Source organism: Cololabis saira, chromosome 15 (assembly GCF_033807715.1).
Source record: "Cololabis saira isolate AMF1-May2022 chromosome 15, fColSai1.1, whole genome shotgun sequence".
NCBI classification, from domain to species: Eukaryota; Metazoa; Chordata; class Actinopteri; order Beloniformes; family Belonidae; genus Cololabis; species Cololabis saira.
Window position 1 is genome coordinate 10,326,970 of NC_084601.1, and position 26,680 is coordinate 10,353,649.

The window sequence follows — 26,680 nt, forward strand, 5'->3', positions numbered from 1 at the left end:
CTGCTGCTCTTTCTGTAATTTATTTTCCCTGTCTACCCACAACCCCCAGTACATCCTCTGTGAAAACATCCTCCCAAAAATCAATTCAAAATGTTTCACTGAAACGTCGCTCGTTGGACTGATTTATAAACTGACTGTGTGCACTCTCTTCGTCATTTTTTTCCCTTCTGTCTCTCTCCTCCTTTTTTCTGTCGGTGTTCAGGAGTAAAACGGTGTTCAGGTTTCTTTTTTAGTTTTGAGACAAAAAAAGGGAGCAAACAAAGAAGTGCAAACGCTCCACATATTTAAACATCCTGCACTTCCGGCCTTTTAATCCAAATGCACTTAAATTAATTTATAAATAGCAACTTAAAAAGATTCTGTTGCAAAGAATTTCCAACAATATTTATTTTGTCTTGATTGCATTCATGTAATATGTGAACTAATTATTCCTGTGGAAAACAGCAATTTTCAGACAAATTGGAAGACAAGATTGGTAGAAAACAGAACTTTCTTTCTTGGAGAGAAATAAAAATTGGGTGTCCAAACATTTGTGAGTGTACAGATAAAAAAGAAACAAAATGAAGGAAAAAAATATGTTTTTCCTCCACACACACAAGCAGTCGCCACCCCTGGAAGCGCGTGTCTGTGTGTGTGTGTGTGTGTGTTGATGCTCACCGGCCCGGTTGTGTGTCCGTTTCTTGTTTTGCCGCCGCCCCCCCCGCATACATTGACAGGACATCCAAACGTGATTGTGAGGCTGGAGGCGGAGTCTGGGCGGGGGGCAGAGGGGGGGCGGGGGCTGCAACGCAGCAGATGTCCCTCTGTAATGAGCGGCCCATACAGGCTCCATTCACGGCGTGTCAAGCACCTGCTCGCTCCTCTGCGCTGTCATTTGATCCTGTAGCCGGGAAATCTCAGCTCAGTCATTACAGTATTTTCACCTACCTGGCTTTCAGACAGGTGTCCAACTGACGCTAAAGGTTTCAGGAAGCTTTTCACTGAAACTCACATGAAAAAAGGTGTTTTTGAATACATAGAAATCAGGTGGCCTTGACTGTCAAATACAGATGAGCGTGAAGGAAGACTGGCCTCTTTGGCTGACACCAAAGGAAATATGAGCGTGTAGGTGGCTGAAGAAAAAGTATTCAAGTAAATGTGTTGCTTAAATGATTATTAACGAAAGAAAAATCCTCTGTATCAGGTATGTATGAGAAGTAGTAAAGGAATAAAGTGAAACAAAGATGCATTTGCATCTATATCCTCTTGATCTGATGGCCCGTATCGCTTCGTTGGGTGACGTTCAGACGCAAACTAGCACGCTTGATGGTTACTTCACTACGACTGTACAGAGAGACGGAGAAAGGCTTTCTGTCTGATGCAAGTGAAACGGCCTATCCAGGGATTGGCAGTCCCTCGTGCCCTCTTTACAAGCTCATTTTGTTTTGTGTGTGCGCTTTAAGGCTGATTTCAGTGCTCTGGCACGGGTGGACGGCGCTGCTCCTCAACAGGGCCGACTGTAACGCTGCCACGAGTTTCTACACCTGGTGCCAGCCAAAAAAACAGCGAGAAGGAAACGCTGGCATCGCTGCATCCAGGTCTGGGTGGAAAAAGAAGGATGCACAGAGATGGAGGGAGAAATACTGGGTGGGGCAGCAGGGGGGGGGGCAGGCAGAGACAGAAGGACAGGTGCAAGCCATTTTTGGCAGGAAGCGGCCCCTTTAAAGTCTTTGAGATCAGCTCTGTGTTTGCCTTCCCATGCTCCTGAGAGCGCCGGGAAGCGCTGGCAGCACCTCCCACCAAACACGCCAGATCTTTGTCCATCTCTTACCAGCTTGACCATATTCTCCAAATATTGCGTCACCCTGCCAAGATTGCACACCGGCATACATGTTTGCATCCTCGAGCTGAAGCGGTCTCCTCATTCCTGGGCTTTACTGACCCAGTTAGAGTCGCGCTGGTCCTGCTCGGTCAAACGAGCTCGTCACAGGCGTTTACTTGTGTTTGGGTGTGTGGGGTACAGCAGCAAGTTCACAAATATCCAATCCAACTTTATTTAAATAGAATTTAGGTTAAATAGAATAGACATAAAAGAGAAAAGGTCTGGGTAAAAGTAACATTCGTACAATCAAAGCTATAAAAGGATAAAGTCCACAGTGACTACTTTTACATGCAGTCAAAATTCGGGTTATTGCTAATATTCCGGTTACTGAAACATTGGGAATATTCAGTTTACATGGTAATTAATCATTTGGGATATCTGGATCAAACCAGCGAAGCGCGGAGAACGTGATGACGCAATTCCCATCATTTCCGCTTCTTCTTCCTGTATCCAAATTCAAAACAAATGCTGCTTCGCGCAACTTTTCGCTCACCTTCATGTAAATCTCCCTATCCCGGTACTTTCTACCGTCTACAAATGCAGAAATGTTCATATCCTTCATTACGTTTATAAAATGATTAGTCTCCTCTTCACTCCAAAAGTGTGGCGTGGTCTTGCGTTTCTCCATGTTTATAAGTACGTCCTGGACTCAAAAGACCAAGATTCCTTGTTCCTTGAACAGAGGATGCGCAGAAAATAAATTCATATTCCGTTTGATGGTGATATCCCGTTAGGCATTTACATGACCGAATATTCGGGTTTTAAAAGGAGTAACCCAGGTCATATTCAGGTTTTTAAAAACCGGAATATGAGCAAATTTGGGTTATTCAAAGGGGTTATTGGTGTTTACATAGCCGTGCAAATTCGGGTTATTGCTAATATTCAGGTTTTAAAAGGGTTATTGACTGAATTTAAAACGCAGTCTGTGTCGCGAGGTTCACAAGCCAAGGAGAGATGGGTTCTGACGAGGGGTTTAAAACCGGACAGATGTGCCTGGTGTGCTGAGGCAGCTCCAGAACCGCGGAGGCGCGGCCTGCCCAAGCTTCTGCTCAGTTTGTGTTGTGGGTTGGTCCTGGTTTGTGTGGACGGGCCTTGGGAGACCGCTGGATGTTCCAGATCACAGGCAGTCTTGACTACAATGAAGGTTTCTGTTCAGCTTCGCTCATCTGATGGTTTACTCATTACGGTTTGTGACGGATGACTTCATGGAGGTATTTTTGGAAACGCCACGCTGCAAAAATCGTCCTGGTAATTGTGTGTGTCAGGTTTGTTTAGAAAAGGGAAATTGGCTTAGCCTGCTTTTTTTTTCTCGTCCTTCAAAGTCTTGAACAAATCTGATTTCGCTTTAGATATGTGAAATCCTGGAAGAAACCAAAGCAAAATTAACATCGTACTTCAGCTCATCTGATCAGTGTTTAGGAGACGTGTTCGCCGCCTTTACCCCGCTAACATCGCGTCTGGTTGGTGAGTGAAGGCGAACTTTTGGGGCGCTGCTGAAGTGTGAGAGCGATTGTGTTCAGATCAGAGTGCCCCTCTTAGACTTCTCAACTGTCTGGCGCTGCCTCTCTCTCTGTTTCTCTCTCCCTTTTCTGTTCCTCTTCCCTTTTTCTTCCCCCGGCCCTCTCGTTACTGAACCCCGTTTTTGGCTCCCTTTTGAATCTGTTCTCTCTGTTGCCTGAGCCAAGACACACACTCAGCTGCCGCCACTTGTTTTGTTTTGAATTAATGAATGCCAAGTGTAAGCACACACACGCACACACACACACACGGACACACACACTTGTCTAGCATAACCAATGACTGTAATAGTCATTGGATATGCTAGTAATACACAATCACCATTTCCATTTATGAGTGACTATGAGCTTGTTTTAGAGTCATTAAGGAGCCTTAATGTCTCATTGATTTGTTTTAGAGGCTCTTGCGAGGAAAGGAATATGCAGCGCAACACCTAACAAAAAAAGTGTGAAGCATGTACTTCACACACACGCCACAGACCCAGAGCAGCACATACAGTGCGAGGCTTCAGTCTGGAGGAGTATTAACCGCCCGCCAGAGTGCATATTGTCTCTGAGAACACAAACCCGCTTCCCATAATCACTGTCGGATCACAAGTGTGATTATAACGTAGCTGAAGTCTATAAAAGCAGGTTTGCTTCGCGCTGTTATTTTAGTTTGTAGTGTAATTGCGGCTGCGCTCCTTGAATGTTAAAATGATTATTCTTAAGCTGCAGGTTTATTTGTTAAAAGCCAGAATGTTGTTTCAGGTGGTCTAGGTAACTGCTTTTCTTTTTCTAAAGTAAAACGCTAGAATTAGCATCTCAGCTGTTAACCTCAACTTCTTCTTCTTCTTCTTTTAAATTTTCTCTTGTCTAATTGTCTCTTGAGTGCATTCACACTGCAAAAACTCAAACTCTTACCAGGAATATTTGTCTTATTTCTAGTTAAAATGTCTCATTTTTAGTCAAAGAAATCTCATTACACTTAAAACAAGAGTCATTACCAGAAAAATAACTTATTTGACAATTTCCACCTGTTTCAAGTAAATTTTCACTTGAAATAAGTAGAAAAATCTGCCAGTGGGACAAGATTTATCTTCTCCTTACAAGCAAAAAAATCTTGTTCCACTGGCAGATTTTTCTACTTATTTTAAGTGAAAATCTACTTGAAACAGGTGAAAATTGTTGTTTTAAATGTAATGAGATTTTTTTTGACAAAAAATGAGACATTTTAACTAGAAATAAGACAAATATTCTTGTTAAGATTTTGAGTTTTTGCAGTGCAGGCTCTGATCTAAAGTGTGGATCAGCCTAATCAGAGCGCTAAACACAAACAGCTCTGCTGTTGACCCCAGTGACCCTGGCAGTGGTCAGCGACTCCTGACAGTGATTTTTAAAGGGTCTGCAAGGTCAGAGGTCGCGGGGTGTGGATGCAGCATGTGTTGTGAAGGGTTGGGAGGGGATTGGCAGATATCCTTGTGCAGTTGGCCTTGACTGATCCACACATCTGACATGTTCATTTTTTTGAGTGAGGAAAAAGTGCAGAGAGAAAAGCCCTCCCCCCCAAATCTTCCCATCATCCTGCAGTCATCACACCCGGCAGTTATTCCAGTTGGTTGTTTTGGCCGTAGTTGTGAGGAACGCCTCTCGTAGTCCTAATTCTCCTAAAGGTCCAGTAGTTACAGATGTGCGTACGGGCCCAGCTATACCTTTAATCTGGAGGGAACGTCCGTTTGAGCAGCTGTTTGACGCATCGCACTGCTGCATTTATCTGGATGTCAGCATGAAGCAACGGAACATAAAGGATCTTGTGCTGTTATACGTGTCGCTGCGAACTACTGTTTGTCATCTTTTCTTGGCCAATACGGAGAGTGGTTACCGAACCATTTGTCCTCATGGCAGCCTTGACTCGCTGAGTAATGATTGTTTATTTCGGGGGTGTGTGTGTGTGTGTGTGTGTGTGTGTGTGTGTGTGTGTGTGGATACGTTGTCTTTCCCTGAAAGGGTGTGATATCATAACACGGTGCACTTTCAGTCCTGATGGTTGCTGCATATGAGCTGAGAGGTTAAAATAGTGTAAATAAGTATATTTATATAAATATTTATATGGCCATGTGTGTACAAATATATATATAGAAATATTCAACTATGTGTATGTATGTGTGTGAGTATAATTACAGTATATTATTATAATATATAATAATACTTTTATTTAGCAGTGTGAGTACAGTGTGTGAATATTTATAAACACAGGTTAATGATCAGTGAATGGGGGTAGGACTAAATAAGTTTACATTTCTTCCTACTCCTTTTTTGGCACATGTAAATCAAGATAGCACGTTTTAAAGGATGAAATTCTTTGTTTTGTTTTTTGTTTTCTTAAATTTCTCATGAAGTGTTTTTTTTTTTTTTTTTACATGTACTAAAATAAATCAAATCAAAATAACGGTCATGTGATCAACATAAAGCTACAGCTATTTAATTAGTTTCAAAAAAAGTGGAAACTCTTCCCTTATCAAAAAAATTGTTAAATAAAATGATAAACTTGTTGGTAATGTGCCTTTATAGATGTATTTATGCACATTTGTACCTCATTCTTCAGCTGATTTTAAGATGAATTTTATCTGAATGTGTGTCGAGGTGAATGAGCTAAAGCTTAAGAACCAGCATATATAAACCCTTTCACCTACGAGGACGTAAATTCGTACATTTGTGATGCTCCCATGAGGACAAAATGGATCCAGGCGCACCCTCATCCACGGGCTCTCACAGAACCAGCTGCAGTGACGTAACATGTTATCAGGAGCATGTGGGCCATCTGGGGCCAATTAATGCAGCCCCCCAGGTACAGACTCTGAATCAGTCCCCCCTTCACAAAGCTCCACCGCTGCAGGGAAGACGCGGTCCGACTGTAGCTCAGCCTCATGCCAGTGTTTATAGACGTTCAGAACCAGCTGTGCACAAGGTCCAGCTTCTCCATCATTCACCTTTGCCATCTTTAATCCCAGCTGTAGCTTGAGGATTGTTTATGCTTCACATTTCAGTCGTTCTTCACGTTCATCTCTTACTTTTCTTCCTCTTTTCATGGAAGCTTTGGATTCTTGAAGTTGAAAGGGTCCTTTGTCTTGATTTGATGGTGTTTTATCCCAGAAATATCACCCTTTTAATGGTGCTTGGTACGTCAGCTCAGAAAGTTTTGCTCTGATACACTGCAAAAACTCTTACCAGGAATATTTGTCTTATTTCTAGTTAAAATGTTTCATTTTTAGTCCAAAAATCTCATTACACTTAAAACAAGAGTCATTACCAGAAAAATAACTTATTTGTAATTTTCACCTGTTTCAAGTCAATTTTCACTTGAAATAAGTAGAAAAATCTGCCAGTGGAACAAGATTTATCTTCTCATTACAAGCAAAAAAATCTTTTTCCACTGGCAGATTTTTCTACTTATTTTAAGTGAAAATCTACTTGAAACAGGTGAAAATAGTTTTTTTTTCCAGTAATGAGTCTTGTTTTAAGTGTAATGAGATTTGTTTGACTAAAATGAGACATTTTAACTAGAAATAAGACAAATATTCTTGTTAAGATTTTGCAGTGTAGAGGGGCTTTTTCATGTAGTATGTTATTCTGTCACCATTTCAATTCAATTCAATTCAATTTTATTTATATAGCGTCTAATACAACAGAGTTGTCTCTAGACGCTTTACAGAGACCCATACCCAGAACATGACCCCCGAGCAGTTATTACATAAACAATGGCAGGTAAAAACTCCCCTAGTGGGAGAAAAACCTTAAGCCAAACAGTGGCAAGGAAAAACTCCCCTTTAGGAGGGAAGAAACCTTGAGCAGGACCAGGCTCATCAGGGGGGACCCTCCTGCCGAGGGCCAGACTGGTGGGTCAGGGACGGCAACAGCACAGCAGGCAGGTGGAAGCAGCAACGGGATGACCGGGGGTGGGGACCGCAGGCCAGCACACAGCTCCCGAAGCTCCGGCCCAATCAGCAAGTCCCAGGTTGGGGTGCAGGGTCAGGAAAAGACTTGTGCTCCGTAATGCAAGCTACAAGCCACCCACGGCCACCTGCAGGACAAAAGAGAGAAAAGGGAGGAGAAGGGGGGGCCAGCAACGGGATGACCAGGGGTGGGGACCGCAGGCCAGCACGCAGCTCCCGAAGCTCCGGCCCAATCATCAAGTCCCAGGTTGGGGTGCAGGGTCGGGGAAAGGTTGAGAAGGGGCAGGGCCAGGGAGAGGAGTCTTGAGGGACGAACATTCTCCCCCGCCCAAAAGGGGCCGTTACCCTGCCCCCCTCACTCCCACACTGCAGGTTCCGGTGTCCGGCAAAGGATGCTGCAACATGGACAAAAGAGAGAAAAGGGAGGAGAAGGGGGGGCCAGCACAAGAAACCACAGGAGCGACTCTGACACACTAAAGTTTACACTACCTAGAGATTTACCAACACCAGCTAGAGGTTTACTAAACACTAACTATAGGCTTTACTAAACAGAAATGTTTTAAGTTTAGTTTTAAAGGTGGAGGTGGTGTCAGCCTCCTTAACCCAGATTGGAAGTTGGTTCCATAGTAGTGGCGCCTGATAGCAGAACGCCCGCCCTCCAAATCTACATTTAGATACTCTAGGAACTACGAGTAAACCTGCACTCTGAGAACGGAGAGCTCTGACAGGAACATAAGGCACTATCAGGTCTTGCAAATAATGCGGAGCTAAGCCGTTTTGGGCTTTATACGCAAGTAATAAAATTTTAAATTGGATTCTGAATTTTACGGGTAACCAATGGAGCGACGCTAACACTGGAGAGACGTGGTCTCTCCTGCTAATTCCTGTCAGTACTCGTGCTGCTGCATTTTGGATCAGCTGGAGCCTATTCAGCAAATTACTTGGACATCCTGCTAACAACACATTACAGTAATCTAGTCTAGAAGATACAAACGCATGAACTAGTTTTTCTGCATCACTCTGTGAGAGGATTTTCCTAATCTTTGCAATATTACGGAGATGGAAAAAGGCTATTTTACAAACCTGATTGACATATGGTTTAAACGACAAATCCTGATCGAAAATAACACCAAGATTTCTCACAGTTGCACTGGAAGCCATCGCAACACCATCTAATCCCTTCCTAAGATGCTCTGGACCAAGAATGATAACCTCTGTTTTATCTGAATTTAGAAGCAGGAAATTTCTGGACATCCAGTCCTTGATGTCCCTAAGACATGCCTGAAGTTTAACTAACGGTTCTGTTTCATCCGGCTTCATAGACAAATAGAGCTGCGCATCATCAGCATAACAATGAAATTGTATGCCGTGATTCTGGATTATACTTCCCAGCGGCTGCATGTATAAACTGAACAAGATTGGCCCTAGCACTGAACCCTGCGGAACACCATAACAGACCCTTGACAGAGTGTTTCAGACCCTTAAATCTTTTAAGGCTGAAACACTCTGAAGTCCCCCCCCCCCCCCCCCATGATCCTCTCGTCGAGTACACCTCTATCCCAGATTTGCAAAGCCATGATAAGGTGATAGAAGTGATTTTGTAAACGACGAGAGGAGGGAAGAGGAAGCTCAGCCGAGGTTGTTGTCTTGTGTCAGCTCTTATGCAGCCAATGTCTGCCTCTAATACTGCAGCCTTGTAAATACACGGCAGCAAAGCTTATTTCCAGCTGAATCTTCGGCCTCTGTCTTCCCGTGGTCCTCGGCCCGTGTGGCCGCTGAGCTGGGATGGCTCAAGGTTTGCTCTGGTCTTTCACACCTCCACAAAAAACACAACAAAATGATGCTTTCTGCCAGTTTCCCGGCTAAGTTGTTACATTCAGTAGCTCTTAGTCATGAAATAACATTGTAATATTTCCACTTGCATTGTCTCTGGCGTTTGCTGCGTGTTTCTGCTTCGAGTTAGTTCAACATGATCCTCCATGTGTTGTGTGTAGTTGCAGCACATGTGTTGACACTGATGATGAGTTCTTAATTTGTGCAGTTTGTGCCCTTTTGCATGTGAAGCGCATCAAGCCTCCTGCCTCTGTTTGGGTTCATGTTCAGCTTTTGAATTGGAAACGTGCTTCATGTCTGGTTACACCTGATGTCACCCGCTTTGTAAATATAAATACCTCTTATACCTGACCAATGTGTACTTGCAAAGTCTTGTCTGTGCAAAAGATGAGTTGATATGAAATGTAATAAATCAGCTGTTATCTGCTCTGCTAAAACCCAATGTTTGCTCAGTCTCCTGGTTTCCTGCACTCTCCACCCTGCTGATGGCAGACTGGTTGAAGGAGGACCCGCAGCTTCCCCTCGGTGCTGCTTCTTCCGCACACTGAGGGTTAGATCTCGTTAGAACAAGTCGCGGTTCTGACGGCGTCCCACCTCCTGCAGAAGTCAGAAACGCGGCCCAGTGGCTGGAATGTGTCTCACTCGTTCATCTCAGATGACGAAGTGCTCAGCAACACTCCTCCTCGCAGTGTGACGACACAGAAAAGTCCTGCACGTCAGCGTGGCTGATAAAGACGTTGCATGTGGACGGGAGCTGGCAGTTGCACCATCTCTGACGTGCACGGGTCCGTCAGCTGTTCATAACCTCAGGACACTTTTTTTGCAGCTTGCTCTGCCCTTAATTTTAGTTTTCCCAGAACATTGCAAATGGTCCTCTCGTTCTTGTTTCAGCTTTGCTGGCATTGTTGCTGATTGTGCTTCTCCCAGACAACCAGTGCTCACATGCCGACAGCAGCACGTGTGATATTAGACACTAGAGGATCTTAGATATCTGGGAAGTTGGCAGGAAGTGATTGAGAGAGGGGGTGGACAGCAGGTGGATTACAAAGGGGTGAATGGAGCACATCCTGCAGTAGTATTCCTACCATTTCCTCTGCCGTGGGATCCCGCTTTCAGCATCTCTCCTGCTCTTCTTTCATTATCCTTCAATTGGAGCAATCAGTCTAATTTTAACTCGCGTTGAGCCTTACTTTCCCACCCTGGCACCGTGCTGCCAAGTATTCAGTGGCTCGCCACTCTCGGGAACACGGTGTACCCGACATCGTCTCATCATCCGGCGCTCTGAGCCCGACCATGAGGCTCACATTACCCCTCGGCTCCCAGCTCGGTGGCATTGCTTACAAAAAGCCACCTCAAATCATTCTCATGCTGATTTCTCAATATTTACCTGAACCCGTGCATGTTTGGCTCCTCAGCCGCTACTGCTGACATGCCAGTCAGCAGGGATTTATTGGCAGAACCTTCCATAACTTCAAAGGAAAGGAGTTCAAGTTGTAGAAGTTGCTTTTTTTATGTGCTAATTTCCTGGCACATTAACAATAATAATGGGATTAATCCAGTTTTACCTGCTGAGTACTGTTCAAAAGAAGACGGGTCCGTCACCTCTGAATTAATTACTTGTTACCGCGGTTGTTCTCTGCAATACGGAGTGTTATGGTTTAATTTATCTAATCCGCTGCTTTTGTGCTCCCTGCAAACCCCTCTATTATCGCAGCACCAATGAAGCAGATCCCCTTTTATTACCTTTTTGTGCAGCATGTCTCTCCTGTTAGCAGACCATTAAAACGGAGTGGAGAGGAGAAGTGACGCTGCATGTAAAAATGTCCTAAACAAGAATTTAGTCCATTCCTCACCGAGAATCAGCTCGGCGGATATGAAGGGGACGACGTTGAGAATGGCCTGGAGGGGTATTTGGGATATTCTCCCATGTTCGCTAATGGATAACAGATAGCAGCGGCTCAGGCGGGGAAACCTGACACCGGCCTGAACAGGCGATGGTTGACCGTCTAGACAGGATGTAGTAAACACATTTCTTTATTAGCTCATCTCTCTGCTGATTCTTGTGCAGAGTTGCTTGTGCTTTAAGTTGTCATGCTTACTCTTTCTCTGTTTCCTGTGTATGTCAAACACACACACCCTCCCAGCCTCGCTGCTCTTTAAGCTGTTAAATCCTGATCATCTTAGGCTGGAGCAATAAAACCACCAGCTTACCAACGAGGCTTTTATGGAGAGCTCAGTCCACCCTGAACGCACCACTGCCAATGCATTGTGGGAAGTTTGGGTGGCTGTACACTTTTAAATTGCACCAAATGCCTGTTCACATGTTACTATGCTGAAAGTACTGCAGTGGTTGAGACTAGGCCTGTGTTGAAAAAATCGATTTTCCGATTCTAAATCGATTCACATATTAATTCCTAAAAATCGATTCTTATGTCTAAAGATCGATTTATTTATTTTTTTATTTTTTTTAAATTTTTTTATTTATTTTTCCCCCCATCATTACATTTTCGCCCGGTGAACTTTAATCCCAGCAGTCGGACACACAGTTTGTCATGACGCTTCTGGAAAGTGCCAGGTGCTTCATGGCAATATGTGTGCGTGGTGACAGAATAAATTAGATAAGCTAAAATGATTTGTTTACTGCATGAACTGTTGCAATTTTTTTCTTTTTTTTGCACTTAAAATGGATATTGAAAGGCCTGTTTGAGTTATTTATTTCTTAGTTATTTCACAATAATTATTGTGAAATTATTATTTCACTAGTTATTTTACAGTCATATAATTCAGGCAACAGCTCAAAAAACATTTTAAATAACATTAAGCCAAATCAATATCGAATCGGATCATGATAACCGATTCTGAATCTTAAGAATCAGAATCAAATCGATTCTTGACATTTGAATCGATACCCGGCCCTAGTTGAGACAGTTTAATCGTTTTAAAATCAGGAGTTTTTAGGTCAAAACACACACACTTTTTTTATGACCCGTATTGGACTTCTATGTGTCACGTAATTGGAAAATAGAAGAGAGGTAAAGAAAACTGCGTGTTAAGATGGGGCTGGCATGAGCGAGCACAGGAACAAGATACCAGGTTGTAGTTGACGGACGCTCAAAGGTGTGTTCCTGTTCTATATAATCTCTGTTAAAATGCTGGAGTTGCTGTTTAGACTTGTTGTTGTTCTGATGGTATAATCTCTTGGTGACTTCTGTTCCCGCCCCGTCTCTGTAATTCATCTTCTTCTGACACACTTTGAGGTTCCCACTCTGTCACGCTATCCTCCCGTTCTGCACCTCTTCCCACCTCCTGCCCATCCTGCAGCTCTCGTTACAGACACCTGTTCCTGTTTTCCATGCGCTACCTCGTAACGTTCAGTAAAATCAGCCCCCATTGTCCAGTTGTACCCGGAGAAAAATCATGTTTTTAAACAAAAGTATGTGCATTATTGCAGATAACACCTCCGGTATGCAGAGATTTTAATTAAATGTTGCAAAGCAGCTTTATGTTATCTGACATTGAGTGAATTAGTTGCATCTCATTTCTCAAACAAAAAGTCTCGGTATTAATTAGTAGTAAGTGGAGACTCGCAGAGATTAGTTTAAATGGAGATAATCTTGTGTGTGTGATTGAATTTCAGCTTATAAGATGTTAGTTATTTTGTTTACTTGGTATTTGAACAAAGTACGAGCAATAGCTGTCGGTCTGCGTGTCCAGATGGAAGGCTTTGGCGTGTTCCAACAATCATCTCCCAATTTCTCACATATTGAGTCCATGTCAGAGCAGGAAATTGACACGCTTTGACTCTGCACTGCTTTCTGATTAGAGCGTAATCGGAGCTGTACACCTCTCAGTGGCTGTGCCAAATGCATTGTGGGTGTTCTCCAGACATGATCCTATCTCTCCTTACTTCAACAGCAAATTGACAAATAATACCGGGATATCATATTGCTTCTATCTCTGCTCCTCAACATTTATGGCGTTGCTCTTTGTGTGTGTGTGTGTGTGTGTCTAACGCTGCAGGACCTTTAGTATGCACAGCCCTGTGTCTGGGAGGGGGCGTCCACATGCAGGTGTGTTTTGGGGGGTGTCGTGTTTAGAACAAGGTGATACGACAAGCCTATTGCGTTTTCCCAGACATTAATTTTGTTATGTCGCTCTAAACCCCGCCTCGAGACGCATGCTGTGAAAGAGAAGAGACGAGCAGAGACATCTAAAGGGCAAGCGAGTGCAACTACTTCATTTTCTGCTTGTGGGCGGCAGTAATGAGAGATTAACGGCTACGTGTTTGACTACCATGCACGTCTGATTTTGTGTGTGTGGGTTAAAAAATGCTCTCACAAATATCTCAACACTCAGCGAGCGTCGTCCGGTGCCTGAGCATCCATGCGATGGCCTGGAAGCGGCTTGATAAACAGATGTCTGCACACAGTTGGCTCTTTGCTTCAGAGTAAGTGTCCTGAAGCACGTTTACACTAAAACAGTAGCTGTGGGCTACAGTAATAAAATAAAATACCAGGGAGTGCTTGTGCAGGCATGTTTTTAAAAGAAAAGACGACAACATTGTTCTTTTAATTAGCTGCAACACCTGAGCAGAGCTGCAGAGGCGATGAGCGGTGCACCATAGTACTTAAAATCTGCTCTGGTTAAAATGATGGCGTGGGAGTGACTTCTTTTTTATCTTTTTTTGTAAAGGTACAAGATCTTTTAAAATGCATTGAGATTATTTGCATTTTAAATTATTTTTTAAATTATTGTAGGATGTAGGGCTGGGGATCGATTCAAATGTCAAGAATCGATTCGATTCCGATTCTTAAGATTCAGAATCGATTATCAAGATTTGATTCGATTCAATTCCGATATTGATTTGGGTTAGTGTTATTAAAACAGTTTTTTGAGCTGTTGCATGAATTATATGACTGTAGTTATGCAAAATATTACTACTAGTATTATATTGAGATTCAACAGCAAGTATTGGCAGCTAATGATGCTGTAAGGACCAATCAGCTCCCAGAATGCTGATAGAACTGCTTTCAGAAACATCGTGTGGGTCAGAATTACCAAACAGATCCAGGGAGGAAACAGAGACGGATGAAATCGGTTTTATTTTTTCCCATATTCCGTTTTTATTTGTTCCATTTTCAGTTCTTGGTTTTAAATTTTTGAGCATTTGGTTTTTAGCATTTTTTGCAAATGTAACCCCAAGACAGTATATCAAGTAATGAAATATAGACAATTTATGCAATTATAACCTAACACTTTAATGTTTTCATACCTTTAAACATATTTAAAGGCAAAAACATGGCACCAGTTATTCTCGTGTCCAACAAAACATTCCTTTTTTTGGGGATAAACAAAAAAATAACCAAAAGTTGTGTTGTAATGATGAAAAACAAATAATACATAAATAAATAAAAGAAAAAAGAAAAAAAAAATCGATCTTTAGACATATGAATCGATTTTTAGGAATTAATATGAGAATCGATTTAGAATTGCGAAATCGATTTTTTTCAACACAGGCCTAGTAGGATGCATATATAATGTATTTCCTTGTGTGCAGAGGTATTGAACCTGTTGTTTCCCCCCCAGGCCTCGCCTCCAGGCTCAGAGGAAGTTTGCCCAGTCGCAGCCCAACTCGCCCAGCACTACGCCCGTCAAAGTGGCCGACCCAGGCGGCCTGAGCAGCAGCCTGGCTGCCGTACCATCCACGTCCCTCTCATCGCTCTCCTCGTCGTCCCTGTCCTCCTCCATCCAGGACCTGTCCAGGCGCAAGCCCAAGACGGAGGACTTCCTCACCTTCCTCTGCCTCAGAGGTAAGACGCAGTAGATGGAGGTGTGGTCATAAAAACCTCCTGCAGCAGCAGAGCAGGAGGGATGCTGCTGTTTTAATAATTCATTCTAGTCCAAGACGCAGGTCTTTACTTGAGACTAGGGCTGAAACGATTCCTCGAGTAATTCGAGTAATTCGATTACAAAAAATTATCGAGGAATTTTCTCTGCCTCGAGGAATCGTTTAATTTCACCAGCTCAAAGCATCGTATTACGCCCGGACTACATTTAATGCGGCACAACGCGCTGACGCCTGATAAGTGATGTGTGTTATCAGGTGTAATGGCATTTTTAGGTTAGAAATAAGAACATTTCTTGGTAAGATCCTTAGTTTTTTTGAGTGAAGGCAGTGAATTTGGTAAACTGGTGTAAGTTCAGGGTTTTTAAATGCACAGCCATGAACCTACTGGATTATATCATTTAGTCTTAGTGATGTCAATTAACATCTAACATCTTATGTATATTTATAATTGCTCTTTAACTAAACAAAAATATGTTTTATCCGATTACTCGATTAATCAATGGAATTTTCAGTAGAATACTGGATTACTAAAATATTCGAGCTGCAGCGCTAGTTGAGACTGAACTCCTGGACAACATTTAGCTGGCGCTGTGCTCTTGAGGACCGGACACAGAAGGAGCTCAAATACGATATGTTTTGTTTAGTCAAGTTGTGGATCTACCGAATACCCCCCTATACAAATCCATACACGCAGTGCAGCTAACTGCACACTTGCCCAAGGCTAAGATTATCCTGCACTTCATCAGCTTACACATCTCCCCCTCCCACTTTTCAACAACTGTCTATCTCTTTAACACCCTGCCTGTCACCCTCTACTACAGCAGCTGTTCGCACATAGAGTACTAACACAATCACGCGGCCTGCTTTACAAACAATACTCCGGTTCATCGACACTATGTAGCACGTTCAATGTCAAAGGGGCCGTGTACGACGCTGCAGGACCACGAGCAGCTGAATTAGTGCGAGTGTGTTTAAACAGGAGAAACTCTTATGACTCAAGACAGTCGCACAGATCCAGCGTGCAGCATTTTCCAGAAGCTCAGAACAGTAAACAACAGCACTGAGGTAACTAAACAGGTCCTGCCGTGTTGGACTCGTGTCACTCATAACCTATACTCAGAGGGAATGTGTGGCCGAGTTGACAGAAAGCCTCAGAAGTTACTGTCGGAGGCCACAAGCTGTCACTGGCTCCCGGAGCTGCTGCTGACGCTCTGCTATTCAATACTCGCTCTGTATAATTGGCGTTCCCATCTGGAAGTCATATTTCCACCTCCAGACCACAGGACACAACTACTACCTGTGACTGCTGCGGAAGACAGAAGCCAGATGTTGCTGAGTGTTTAGTGGGTTTTTCTGCCTTAAAAAGGCTCGGTTCTGTCTTCCACCTCTGCTGTGAGGACGCAGACTTGGATCCGTCAGATCCCAGTAAAGGCAGAACGGCTGATTCTCAGTTCCTGAATGATTTCTCTCTCCTTTTTTCATTTTAATATCCCGCCCCCCTCTCTCTCTCTTCGACCTCGTAACCAGAATGGATTCGTTTGGAAGTCGAAACTCATTGCCTGAGATTAATTTACAGTTAACATTATTAACCTTTTGTCCGACTTACAAAGCAGGCGCAAAACTCAAGAGAGCAGATTTAAATGTGTTACTGCTGATGTGCCGTGGCTATATGTTGCTCCTCTGAGGAGGTTACTCTCATTATAGGATGTCATTTCAACCTCGGAGGGCTCAGTCACGAATGCCTAATTGGAGGCTGCTAAAACCAGCTAAAATCCTTTTGAAGCCAAGGCCCCCATTTGCATTTCTGCACCAGCGTGTTTATTCATGTACTGAAATAATCGTTCACATATTTTAAAGATGAGATGATCAGAATCAGCTGTGAGCGCTAATGCGAGCGGTCTGACTCTGCCTCTCCGCCGCAGATGAGGTTAGAGTCGGCGGTTTCTCAGCTGACTTCTAGTCGGGCTCTGCAAGGACGGCTGCACTCGGCTGTGATATTAATGCTAATTTTAGAGCCAACTAATGATCAGATGGTCTTCCAGAGGCTTTTACCACTCTGCTTCTCCCCGCTGTACTCTGTATTTATAGACCCACTTTAGCTGTGTGTGTGTGTGTGTGTGTGTGTGTGTGTGTGTGTGTGTGTGTGTGTGTGTGTCATGCTGTGAGGTTGACATTTTCCTACGCAGGGCTTCTTCTGCTCCGTTTTCCCCGTGGCCTCTCATGTGACCCATATGTGAGAGACTCTCACCCAGAGAAGGGGACATGGGAGAATGTCAGTAGAGCCCTTGAGGTCGAGTCTGAGAGAGTGTGTTTGGGTGTGGGTGCTAACTGCTGATGCCGTCTTTTCTGCTTATCTCCTTCGTGTGTGTGTGTGTGTGTGTGTGTGTGTGTGCCCTCTGCTTGTCTATGCATGATTGTTTGTGTATATCTGTGCTGAGCATCAAGGGTATAGCAGGAAGCACAGCATGCTAAGACATCTGTGTTATCCTGGTGAATCTTTTCAAAGAGACGGGCGTCTTTGAAATCATTTGAAACTTCCAAACCCCCTTTGAGATAAACATCTCTGCTGATTTGACCACCGCACACTTGCAGCTCCTTCATGTTTGCTACCAAAACATCTCCCCAAATCTCCTCCTAAATGATGTTCATCTCATATTTTAATTCCTTCAATTTCACTTTAATTGAAGTTGGAATTGGTGAGTTTCTGACATTCCCGCCAGGTCGACCCGTCGGTGTGTAAACACTCGTCCATGCGCCCCCACCTCTCCACAGCACTGTTTGCTGTTCTTATCTGGTAAACATTACACATCCACCTCAAAGCCTTCTTTCCATCACTCATTCTGACATCCGCATAAAAGCAGGTAAAACATGATAAGATTAGAAATCAACAAAAAAAAAAGACACAAATGTAAAAGCACGACATTTTTCTGCTCGGTTTGTTTGTTTGTTTGTTCATCGCCGACAGTTTTACTATTCTGCATCTCTCCTCTCAATCTGAGACCGTCTAATTCACAACGTAGAACTCCTTCGGGACCGTCATCCCACCAGATAATTCAAGTGGTTGCTAGTAAATCAGGGAACAAGTTATTTTTAACTCCTCAAGTGGGAGGGGGAGGCAGGATTGCCTCATTATTCTGATGCAGCGTGGGAGTAAACGGACGGAGTAATAATCTACTGTATGGAAGGATGCGCATCATGCATGTGCACCACCCACACTTTTTCTCGTGCTGGCTTTCCGTTTTAATCTAACTGTTCATCTTTCTCCTGCAAACACACCCTTGCACACAGACCGGAGTGCTCGGCGTTGGCCTGCGTTCCCAGGATGGTGTTTATGTGTGGCCCGGGCCTGTACTGGGGCTGTTTATATCCATAGAGAAAGCCATTTGGGCTGCAGCCAGACAGTCTGCCTCTGGCCCTCTCCGCCTCTGGTAAGACGGAGTGAGTGAGTGCTGCTGATGGCGGGCAGGCGGGGGGGGGGGCAGCACCGAGGAGGCCGGGAGGAAGTTATTTAACTTAAAGGCACACTTAAAACTGGAATTACTCTGGCGGTGGAGTGCTATTGTCTACGTCTCACTACTGCTTTGATCACTAATGCGTAATGATCACAGTCAGCAAAGAACAGTAGAGTCTTAAGTGAGAGACAAACACTGCAGGTAAGAGATTAGAGATTAAATGAGCAGGTATTTGCACAAACACACCAGGAAATCAGTTTCCCGCTTGTTCTTTTCTTTAATGCCAGTATATTCGGGTTTGTGTGCGCCATAACTGCCTTTACTTCTTCGCCCTCTGGGATTTCTCCTCTGCCTGCCAACTCCAGAGCGGTGCCTCTCGGGTTCAGCAGGGTCAGTCCCGCCGCTCTGCTTATGTAACCTCCCAGCGCTGACCTACTGAACCAAAGACCTCAGATTCCGATGATGTGATCACACATGACACCAAAATGGGCTTATCACATCTGAAGAATGGCTAGTCGGTGCTTAAAGAAATGAACATTTGCCTTTAACGGGTCCAGTTTGATATTAACGTGTTTTTATTGCTTGACTAGAAGCATGCCGTCACCTCGGGGAAGAGAGCAGCTTGTCACGTCTCTCTTACGCCGCTGCGGTGACGAGTAAACTCCTCAGGGATCTGACACCTCTCTCTCTGAGACGTGAAGAATGTTGGAGGAACGATGCCAGTCTGTTTTGTCTACGATTGTGATTTCTTTTTTTGGTACAGTACTAAATAATACTCCTTTTAAAATTTTTGCCTAGTGACAGTTTGTAGGGTTAAAGGTTTTGCTGACATGTTAAATAATGACACAATCTCCGACCCTTACTTTCATGGATTAGAGATTACCGATACCTCGATGGCACCAAAAAGGGCCGTTTGGTTGTGTGTACTGTGTACGCCGCTCAGCTTCCCGTGTTCCTACCCATCCCAAAGTGTGTTGGTACTCCCACGGACCACTTATTTGTCAGGCACCACATCCGTGTCCCCATGGCCTCTAAATGCTTGATCGACTTCATGAATTGTCCTCATTGTTTCAGCCCCAGTTAAAGGAACAAAAGTAGGGTGGCTAGGAAATGAAGGGTTTATAATTATTCCCCCACCCAAGAGCCCTGTTAAAAATGACAATCCTAATAGACTCTTTCAAACCTAATTATGATTTGTCCGGGTGGAATGAGGTGGATGAAAAGCTGGTGTAATTGGGGGATTAGACTCCAGGCCTGCTTGAGATCTTGGGGAGGGAAATGAGATGCTTTTCCCACCTTGCGTTTATGGACGTGCATTCGCACCTGATGGCGCTCGGACGAGGGTTGTGAATTTCTAGAAACACCCTGATGTCCCCGTCTTCGTTGGGATGCCAGTGGGTGGAGGATTTATTTTTTCTGTTTACTTCTATCGATCACCCGGCTCTTGTTTTTCTCTCTTCAATTTCACCTAAATCTGAAACTGTTGTGCATTCATACTTTGTTGTGCACACCTTTGCACATTCACCTCTACACAGTGGAACCTCACACAGCTCGATGTCTACCCCCAAGTGGCCTTGTGGTCTCCTTCCACTGGCGTGCTGACCCCTGCTCAGGGCGGTAAATTGCAACCATTTAGCTAATGAAGCCAGTCATTAGAAACTGATTGCAGCAGTGTGTGTGCAGCTTTGGTGCGTTTGTTTGGTCTGAGAGAGAAGTATTTGCTCTGTCATCAAGATGAATGATCTGTGTTTGGTGTTTGTGGCCTTGCATGTGTGCGTGCACGCCATTTAGATGCACATGCAACTTGTGTGTGTGTTGCAGTGCTCCAAGTATGATCTGCAGGATAAAAACCAAGTAACATGAACAGAGCAGTCAGGGCTTCTAGTTTTCAGCCACTTTCACTTAGTTTGTAAGCTTTAGGTTAAAAAAAAAAAACAACAAAAACCTTGTCAGTTTGGCCAAAAAAAAGGTCATCATCTGGATTTAGCAAGTTAGCCCAGACGTACTTCTAGCAAATGTAAATTTGCTTGCGAGAACGTGTAGCTACCATACGTTGAAGCTCATTTACTTCTTGAACTGAACAGAAGACAGACATTAGTGTAAGTTTTTCCTTATTATAATTTGTATTTTAGTTGAACTTTTTCATTACTCAATGTGAACTTACGGGTGGACCCCAGGAAGATTAGTAGCTGCTGTGCAGCTGCTAATGGGGATCCAATCAAATAAACAAATAAACAGCACTCAAATCTTTCCTCTGCAAGCTAAATGTATTTGCTGTTTTGCAGACAGGCGATCGGAAAGGTTTTCTTTTCTACACAGTCCTGTGGACTAATTGCTGTCGCTGTGAATGTGTTACCTGTTGGTTGCAGCACTTACCTACTGCGTGCTGCTTCCCTGCGTGCTGCGTGAAGTAAAAGAAAGCAGAGATCTGAGTCTACCGAAATTATCTTAAAAACTACCCAGCACATTTTAAAAACATGGACTGACCGCCGTCGGGCCAGGTACCATCTTCCTGGAAGAAATGCACTTAATGGCATTAAGTAGGAAAAAATAGCATAAAGCATAAAGATTGGACTCTGGAGTGATAAAAAAGAATTCCAAGCGGTGTGAGTCCAACATAACCTGGAGATGAGCTGTCGTGGCTTCTTATTCCTACCATTTATTTCATCTCTGCACCTCATTCTCCTCCTTGTTTTTCATCTCCTCCATCCACATCAGTAGTTTTGTTTTGGGTCCAAACGATTGATATGGATGAGATGTTGAAGCCAAGCGTTACCACATGTGGATAACCGCAGGCTACCTGGCTGCATCCAAACATTTAACTGTATATAAATAAAGTCAGCAGTTTAAAATGCGCAATAATCTCAGCGCAAAGATGTAGAATATGCTCCGTGAATAAAATAATGAAAATTAGAACAATGATTTGGGTGAAACTCCTTCTCTAAGTGATTATTATTTTAATTCTGTTGTCTAAATTTTAATTATATTAGTGTGGCTATATTTATATGATCTTTTAATTAACTGAGTATATATGAAATGTACACGATCCAAGACAAATAGTCACCACTCTCCAAAAACAATTGTCCCCATTAAATGATCGGCTTGACTAAATCTTAATTTATTATGTGCTATTTAAGTACTCCATATAGTTTTAATACTGGCAAGTGGAATTCAGCCCATTTCTCAGAGGCTTAGGGTTATTTTAATTGGCTTATAATCACACATTACTTTCCATTAATGCCCTTTAAACACTGAGGCCCCTAAAAAGGGTAATAAAAAGCCAAGCATGCTCATGCTATGCAATCGATTCAGTCATAAAGGCTTTGCAACTTCATAAAATCTTGTTCACAGCCAGGTTTAATCAAAGCTCTGAAAATATTGCGCAACCAGGCATTCTTGTTAATTAGAAATCAGGGGTTGCTAACATGCTATCATAAAGTTAAAACACTTAATTTTATACAAACTTTCTTCTTTCTCTTAATTAGCCAACTGTGTTCACCTCTTGTAGTCAGGGCCTCGCGAGTCAGCCACATGCGCTCGCCTGTCTGGGTCTGTTCATCCACTTATTTCTTGCGTTACAGTAAATGGCAAAGAAGGGTGTAGTAGCGGCAGCTGTTTCCAGCTGTTCCCAGCTTGGTTTGAGTGCAGCGTCAGGATTTATCAACATAACTTGACCGTTGTGAGAGAGAGCTTACCTGAGGTACCATTTTAACCTTTTATTGAACAACGACTCTGAAAAGATGACAATGGAAGTGATTGAGTGCAGCAGAAAAGTAGAGCGGAGCGAGGGCACAGCGGAGCAAAGATTGACAGTAATCCTGTTTGGAAGAGTGGAAGCAACAGATTTGGGATTAGCTCGGCAGTAAGAGTCGCTTAAGTAACTCTTCTTCGGAGTTAAATATTTGAGCGCTTGTGCACAGTATGTCTCAATAAAACCGCTGAGATCAGAAATGACATGTGGAAGTCTGCTTGTCACACGCTGAGTACTCTTGCTTTATTTCAAATGTTATACCACTGCTGCAGCACCGACGGGGGGGGCTGCATTTGGAACCAGAAAGAATGAAGATAAAGGACAATAATAAGGCCAATTTGGACATTATAATTACACAAAAATGATCTTTGTCGGCTTCCATGCAGATAATCAACAGGAGATCTGAAAATACAAAGTGGCTTAGCCTGATTCAGACACAATGAAAATACTATTAGAGTAAAACTGTTGTCATTCTGACGCTGTGCAGTTCACGTCTTTGTGCAAGTGACAACAGTGATGCAATGTGCAGAGCAGTTTGCAAAGCAACAATAGGCCACCAGCTGGGATAATAACCCGGGGAAGAAACGAGCACCGCAATCACCATTATTCCCAAACTCCTGAGTGACTTTTATTTATTCATTGCAGACTGATGGCGTTCGTTCTGCAGCGTCTGAAACCAGGACAGAAGAATACATGTATTTTCATAAACCGCATTATAGCAATTAAATGTTTCTCCAGTGTTATCCTTCATGTTTCTCCTTTTTTCCGATTGTAATTCTCCCTTCCTTTTCCCTTTACATGTGTGTGCTCAGGGTCACCTGCCTTGCCCAATAACATGGCCTACTTTGGAAGCTCCCAGGAGGAGGACGACCTGGAGGAGGAGGACGAGGAGGAGGAGACTGAGGCGCGGAGTGGAGGTGCTGTCCACTCTAATGGAGCAGGAAGCATCAGCCAAACCTCAGCCTCGTCTTCCTGCCACTCTACACCCCGCAAGGGCAAGCTCCCCCCCAGGCAGCCGCTCAACGGGCACGGTAAGGACAGGACTGCTGATCAGAACAAAGCTCTCCAGAATCTTACAGCGATCAAATCCCCCGTTGACCCACCTGACTGGGTTTCTTCTTTCTTAGCTAGTCTAATCCACTCAGATCTCAGTGAGGGGCAGTTGGTGAAGAGATGAAACAAAGGGGAGAGAAATAGAGAAGAAGACTGATCCCATCCCTGAATAACTACAGAAGCACAGAATGAGTCGTAGACAGAGACAAAAGACGGATCTGTGGTTAAAGCGTCCAACTGTGCGTGCGTGTCCATGTGTTGGGTTTTCCAAGTTTGCACTCCTGTTTTCCGTTGCAGGGGAGGGGCGGGTCACATGGGCTTGTAGTACAGTGCATCGACTGTTTCCACCCCAATTAACACTTAGCTCACTAAGCCCTGACAAGGTGTTTATGCTCGCATTGCAACAGCTGGCCAGGGCCCTAGACAAACACATGCAGCACAGTTGCATCATGTGTGCATCCCTCGGGGCACATAGGCATTCACATAAATACACGCAGACGCTGCGCACAGCATTTAGGAAGCTGCACGCATGCAAACACATGCTTGACTTTCAGGCTCAGTCATAGATGAGAGTAGAACAAAGAAGTGTTCAGCCTTTTTTACAGCAAGTAAAATAAAAGATGGCACATTTTAACAGAATCTGACATTTTTAACATGTTGCATATATACAGGACTGTCTCAGAAAATTAGACTATTGTCATAAAGTTCTTTATTTTCTGTAATGGAATTAAAAAAAAAACAAAAATGTCATACATTCTGGATTCATTACAAATCAACTGAAATATTGCAAACTTTTTATTATTTTAATATTGCTGATCATGGCTTACAGTTTAAGATTAAGATTCCCAGAATATTCTAATTTTTTGAGATAGGATATTTGAGTTTTCTTAAGCTGTAAACCATGATCAGCAATATTAAAATAATAAAAGGCTTGCAATATTTCAGTTGATTTGTAATGAATCCAGAATGTATGACATTTTTACATTACAGGAAATAAAGAACTTTATCACAATATTCTAATTTTCTGAGACAGTCCTGTATATTAATTTGTAGCCATTGCCTCTTTAGTCTTTCTAAAGAGCATTAGTGAAACAATTTTAGCCAGGTGACCCCCTTCCTACCAGACATGGGAGATGTATCCAGTGCATTCTTATAAATGGCTGGACGTGAGACCTCCTTCACCCCCCCTCCCTCTCACTCCTCCTTTAGTCTGTAGAATTGCCTTTTTTAAATGGTTTAAAAGGTGAACGCTGTCCTCACGCTCTTCACCCACCAGCCTTTCAAGTGAAGTGTGGAGGAGGAGACAGACGGACGAGAGACAGTGCTCTATAGATCTGCATACAATGAACTCTGACAATCGTGTTCTGGCTCGCTGGCGGCGCCCATCCAGCCATAAATGCATACATGCTTCCCTCATCCTCCCCTCATCCAGGAACAGGTTGAACAGCTGCAGCTTGAAACATAAAACATTACAAGGAGTATAAACCGTAGGATAGTGAAACCCATGTGAACGGATCCAGGCTTGTTGCGTGGATGAGGACAGCTTGTTCTCTTCCCTTATCTCTTACCCAAACACTGTTTGCAAAGCAGCTTGGTGCATTTGCTATGATATGCAAAATAAATAGATAAGGGGCAAGCGGGCAGATATACTTTCGAAGGGACAAAGGAGATGAGGGGGCTCAGGACACGTGCAGACATTTGCGTACGCACGGCCGCGAGTGCTGCTCCGGCGTTGACGGTATTCATGCTGTTTTGAATATCAGGCACACACGGGGAGAAATAAAAAAGTCCGCTCGCACCTTTTGCCTTCTGCAGTATTAGTATTGGTGTCAAACATGACACTTTAATATGCAGCTTGGGCCGCTCTCCAGCAGGAGCGCGGTTACGAGGGCTTTTAGGGAGGCCGGGGTAGTTGAGGGGAGAAAAACACAGAACCAGCGAGGGACTGGAGAGGGATGCATTTTATTCTGGGCGGTAAAGTGAGACAGGAAAGCCCTTACATTGTAGGCCATTCATCAGTGCACCATCCATCCACTTCTATTTCTCCCCTGGACACGTGCCATGTTGACACAGCTAAATTAAACAGCTTTTATTGGGCTCAGTTTCTTGTGTAGCTCACATCTGAAAATGCCAGGAATTCTTTCATTTTTCATCGCGCCAGGGGCCCCAGAGATCTGCAGACGTTCATATGTGGCCATAACGCGCGTGCACATACACACACCTTTTCACTCTGCATCGGAGGACATATTCGCCGAGCACTGCACATATACTGTTAACGCCCTGCGTGTTGGTGTTTTTAAGACCCGGTGAAACCTTAAATTGAGCCTCGTTAAAGCTGAGAGAGAGAGCTTTTGAGTGTTTATGTTAATTGCGACACTGCTGTTTGATCCGATTAGCATTAAATCCAGGGGTCAGCGCAGTCTAAAGACGTTTTAGACGGGTACATTGACAAGTAGTATAAAGACGTCTTCATGCACATCTTAAATCATGCATATTTAAGTGAGCGGGAGGGGGGTCGTTTGCCAAGACTTTGGCACCCAAACGCTGTGCAGGCCTTTCCACTTGGTTGAGTCTGCTTGTTGCCACTAGCGGATAGATGGTAGCCTGAAAAGACACACTAAGCTCACTCTAATTGCAGGAAGGTGTGTTATAATGTGTTTAATTCAGCATATCTATGTTTTGCTGGCATTGCTACCGGTTCTGTCTCCAGCTTGTAGCAGCTCACTGGTGGCCTGAGTGATTAGGGTACTCGTATCCACGGCAGTCTTGTAAAATCTGTGGAGGTGCTGCTCTTTGAATTGGAGGCCAGGCAGATCGGACAAATACACATGGGGCAGGTCGGGTCCCGGTTGCCATTCTTGGTCATGCTAACCTCGCCCCGTCGGCATAACAGCAGCCGGGCCAGTTGGGGTATAAGACAAGGGTCCTCAACGCTTGTTAGAAATTAACCCTGGTAATTGGCAGTCACATAAAAATAAACAGGACAGTATGCATCAGCAAATGTTGGTTAAATGGATCCAAAACTGCTAGACTGTTTGTCCCGATCAGGATTTTTTAGCTCCCGATCCGATCCCGATCACTTGAGTATCTGCCGATCCCGATTTTTCCCGATCCGATCACTTTTATTTGGATCCCGATACATTTCCGATACTTTTTCCTGATCAGATACATTTTGGCAATGAAAAAAAGGACTAAAACTAAATTATCCCAAGTTTCTTTTATTGTCCATTGGAGAACAACATGGACATGTATTTCAACAAAACTTATCAGCTCTGGTACCACAAAATGTAAAAACATGAAATTGTAAACTAAAACAAAAAGTGCAGTATAGTGCAATAACAAAAGTAAATAAATTTTACTTCAAAAGACAAAAGACTTTTTGGCTTAACCTTCTGCAACATTCTGAATGGCTTGAAATGAATAGCAGCAGCTT

The 26,680-nt window shown here is 43.6% G+C and overlaps 1 protein-coding gene across 2 annotated transcripts in view; it reads left to right on the plus strand.

Annotated features, from left to right (window-relative positions):
• Positions 1 to 26,680, plus strand: part of jarid2b (jumonji and AT-rich interaction domain containing 2b) — a 102,898-nt gene that overhangs the window by 54,214 nt on the left and 22,004 nt on the right. Inside the window, exons 4-5 of one of the 2 annotated variants that reach the window (XM_061742433.1) lie at positions 14,730 to 14,953; positions 22,995 to 23,225. In XM_061742433.1, coding sequence (XP_061598417.1) covers positions 14,730 to 14,953; positions 22,995 to 23,225 — 455 coding nt within the window. The remainder of the gene's footprint in view (positions 1 to 14,729; positions 14,954 to 22,994; positions 23,226 to 26,680) is intronic. The other variant, XM_061742434.1, reaches the window with a different exon arrangement.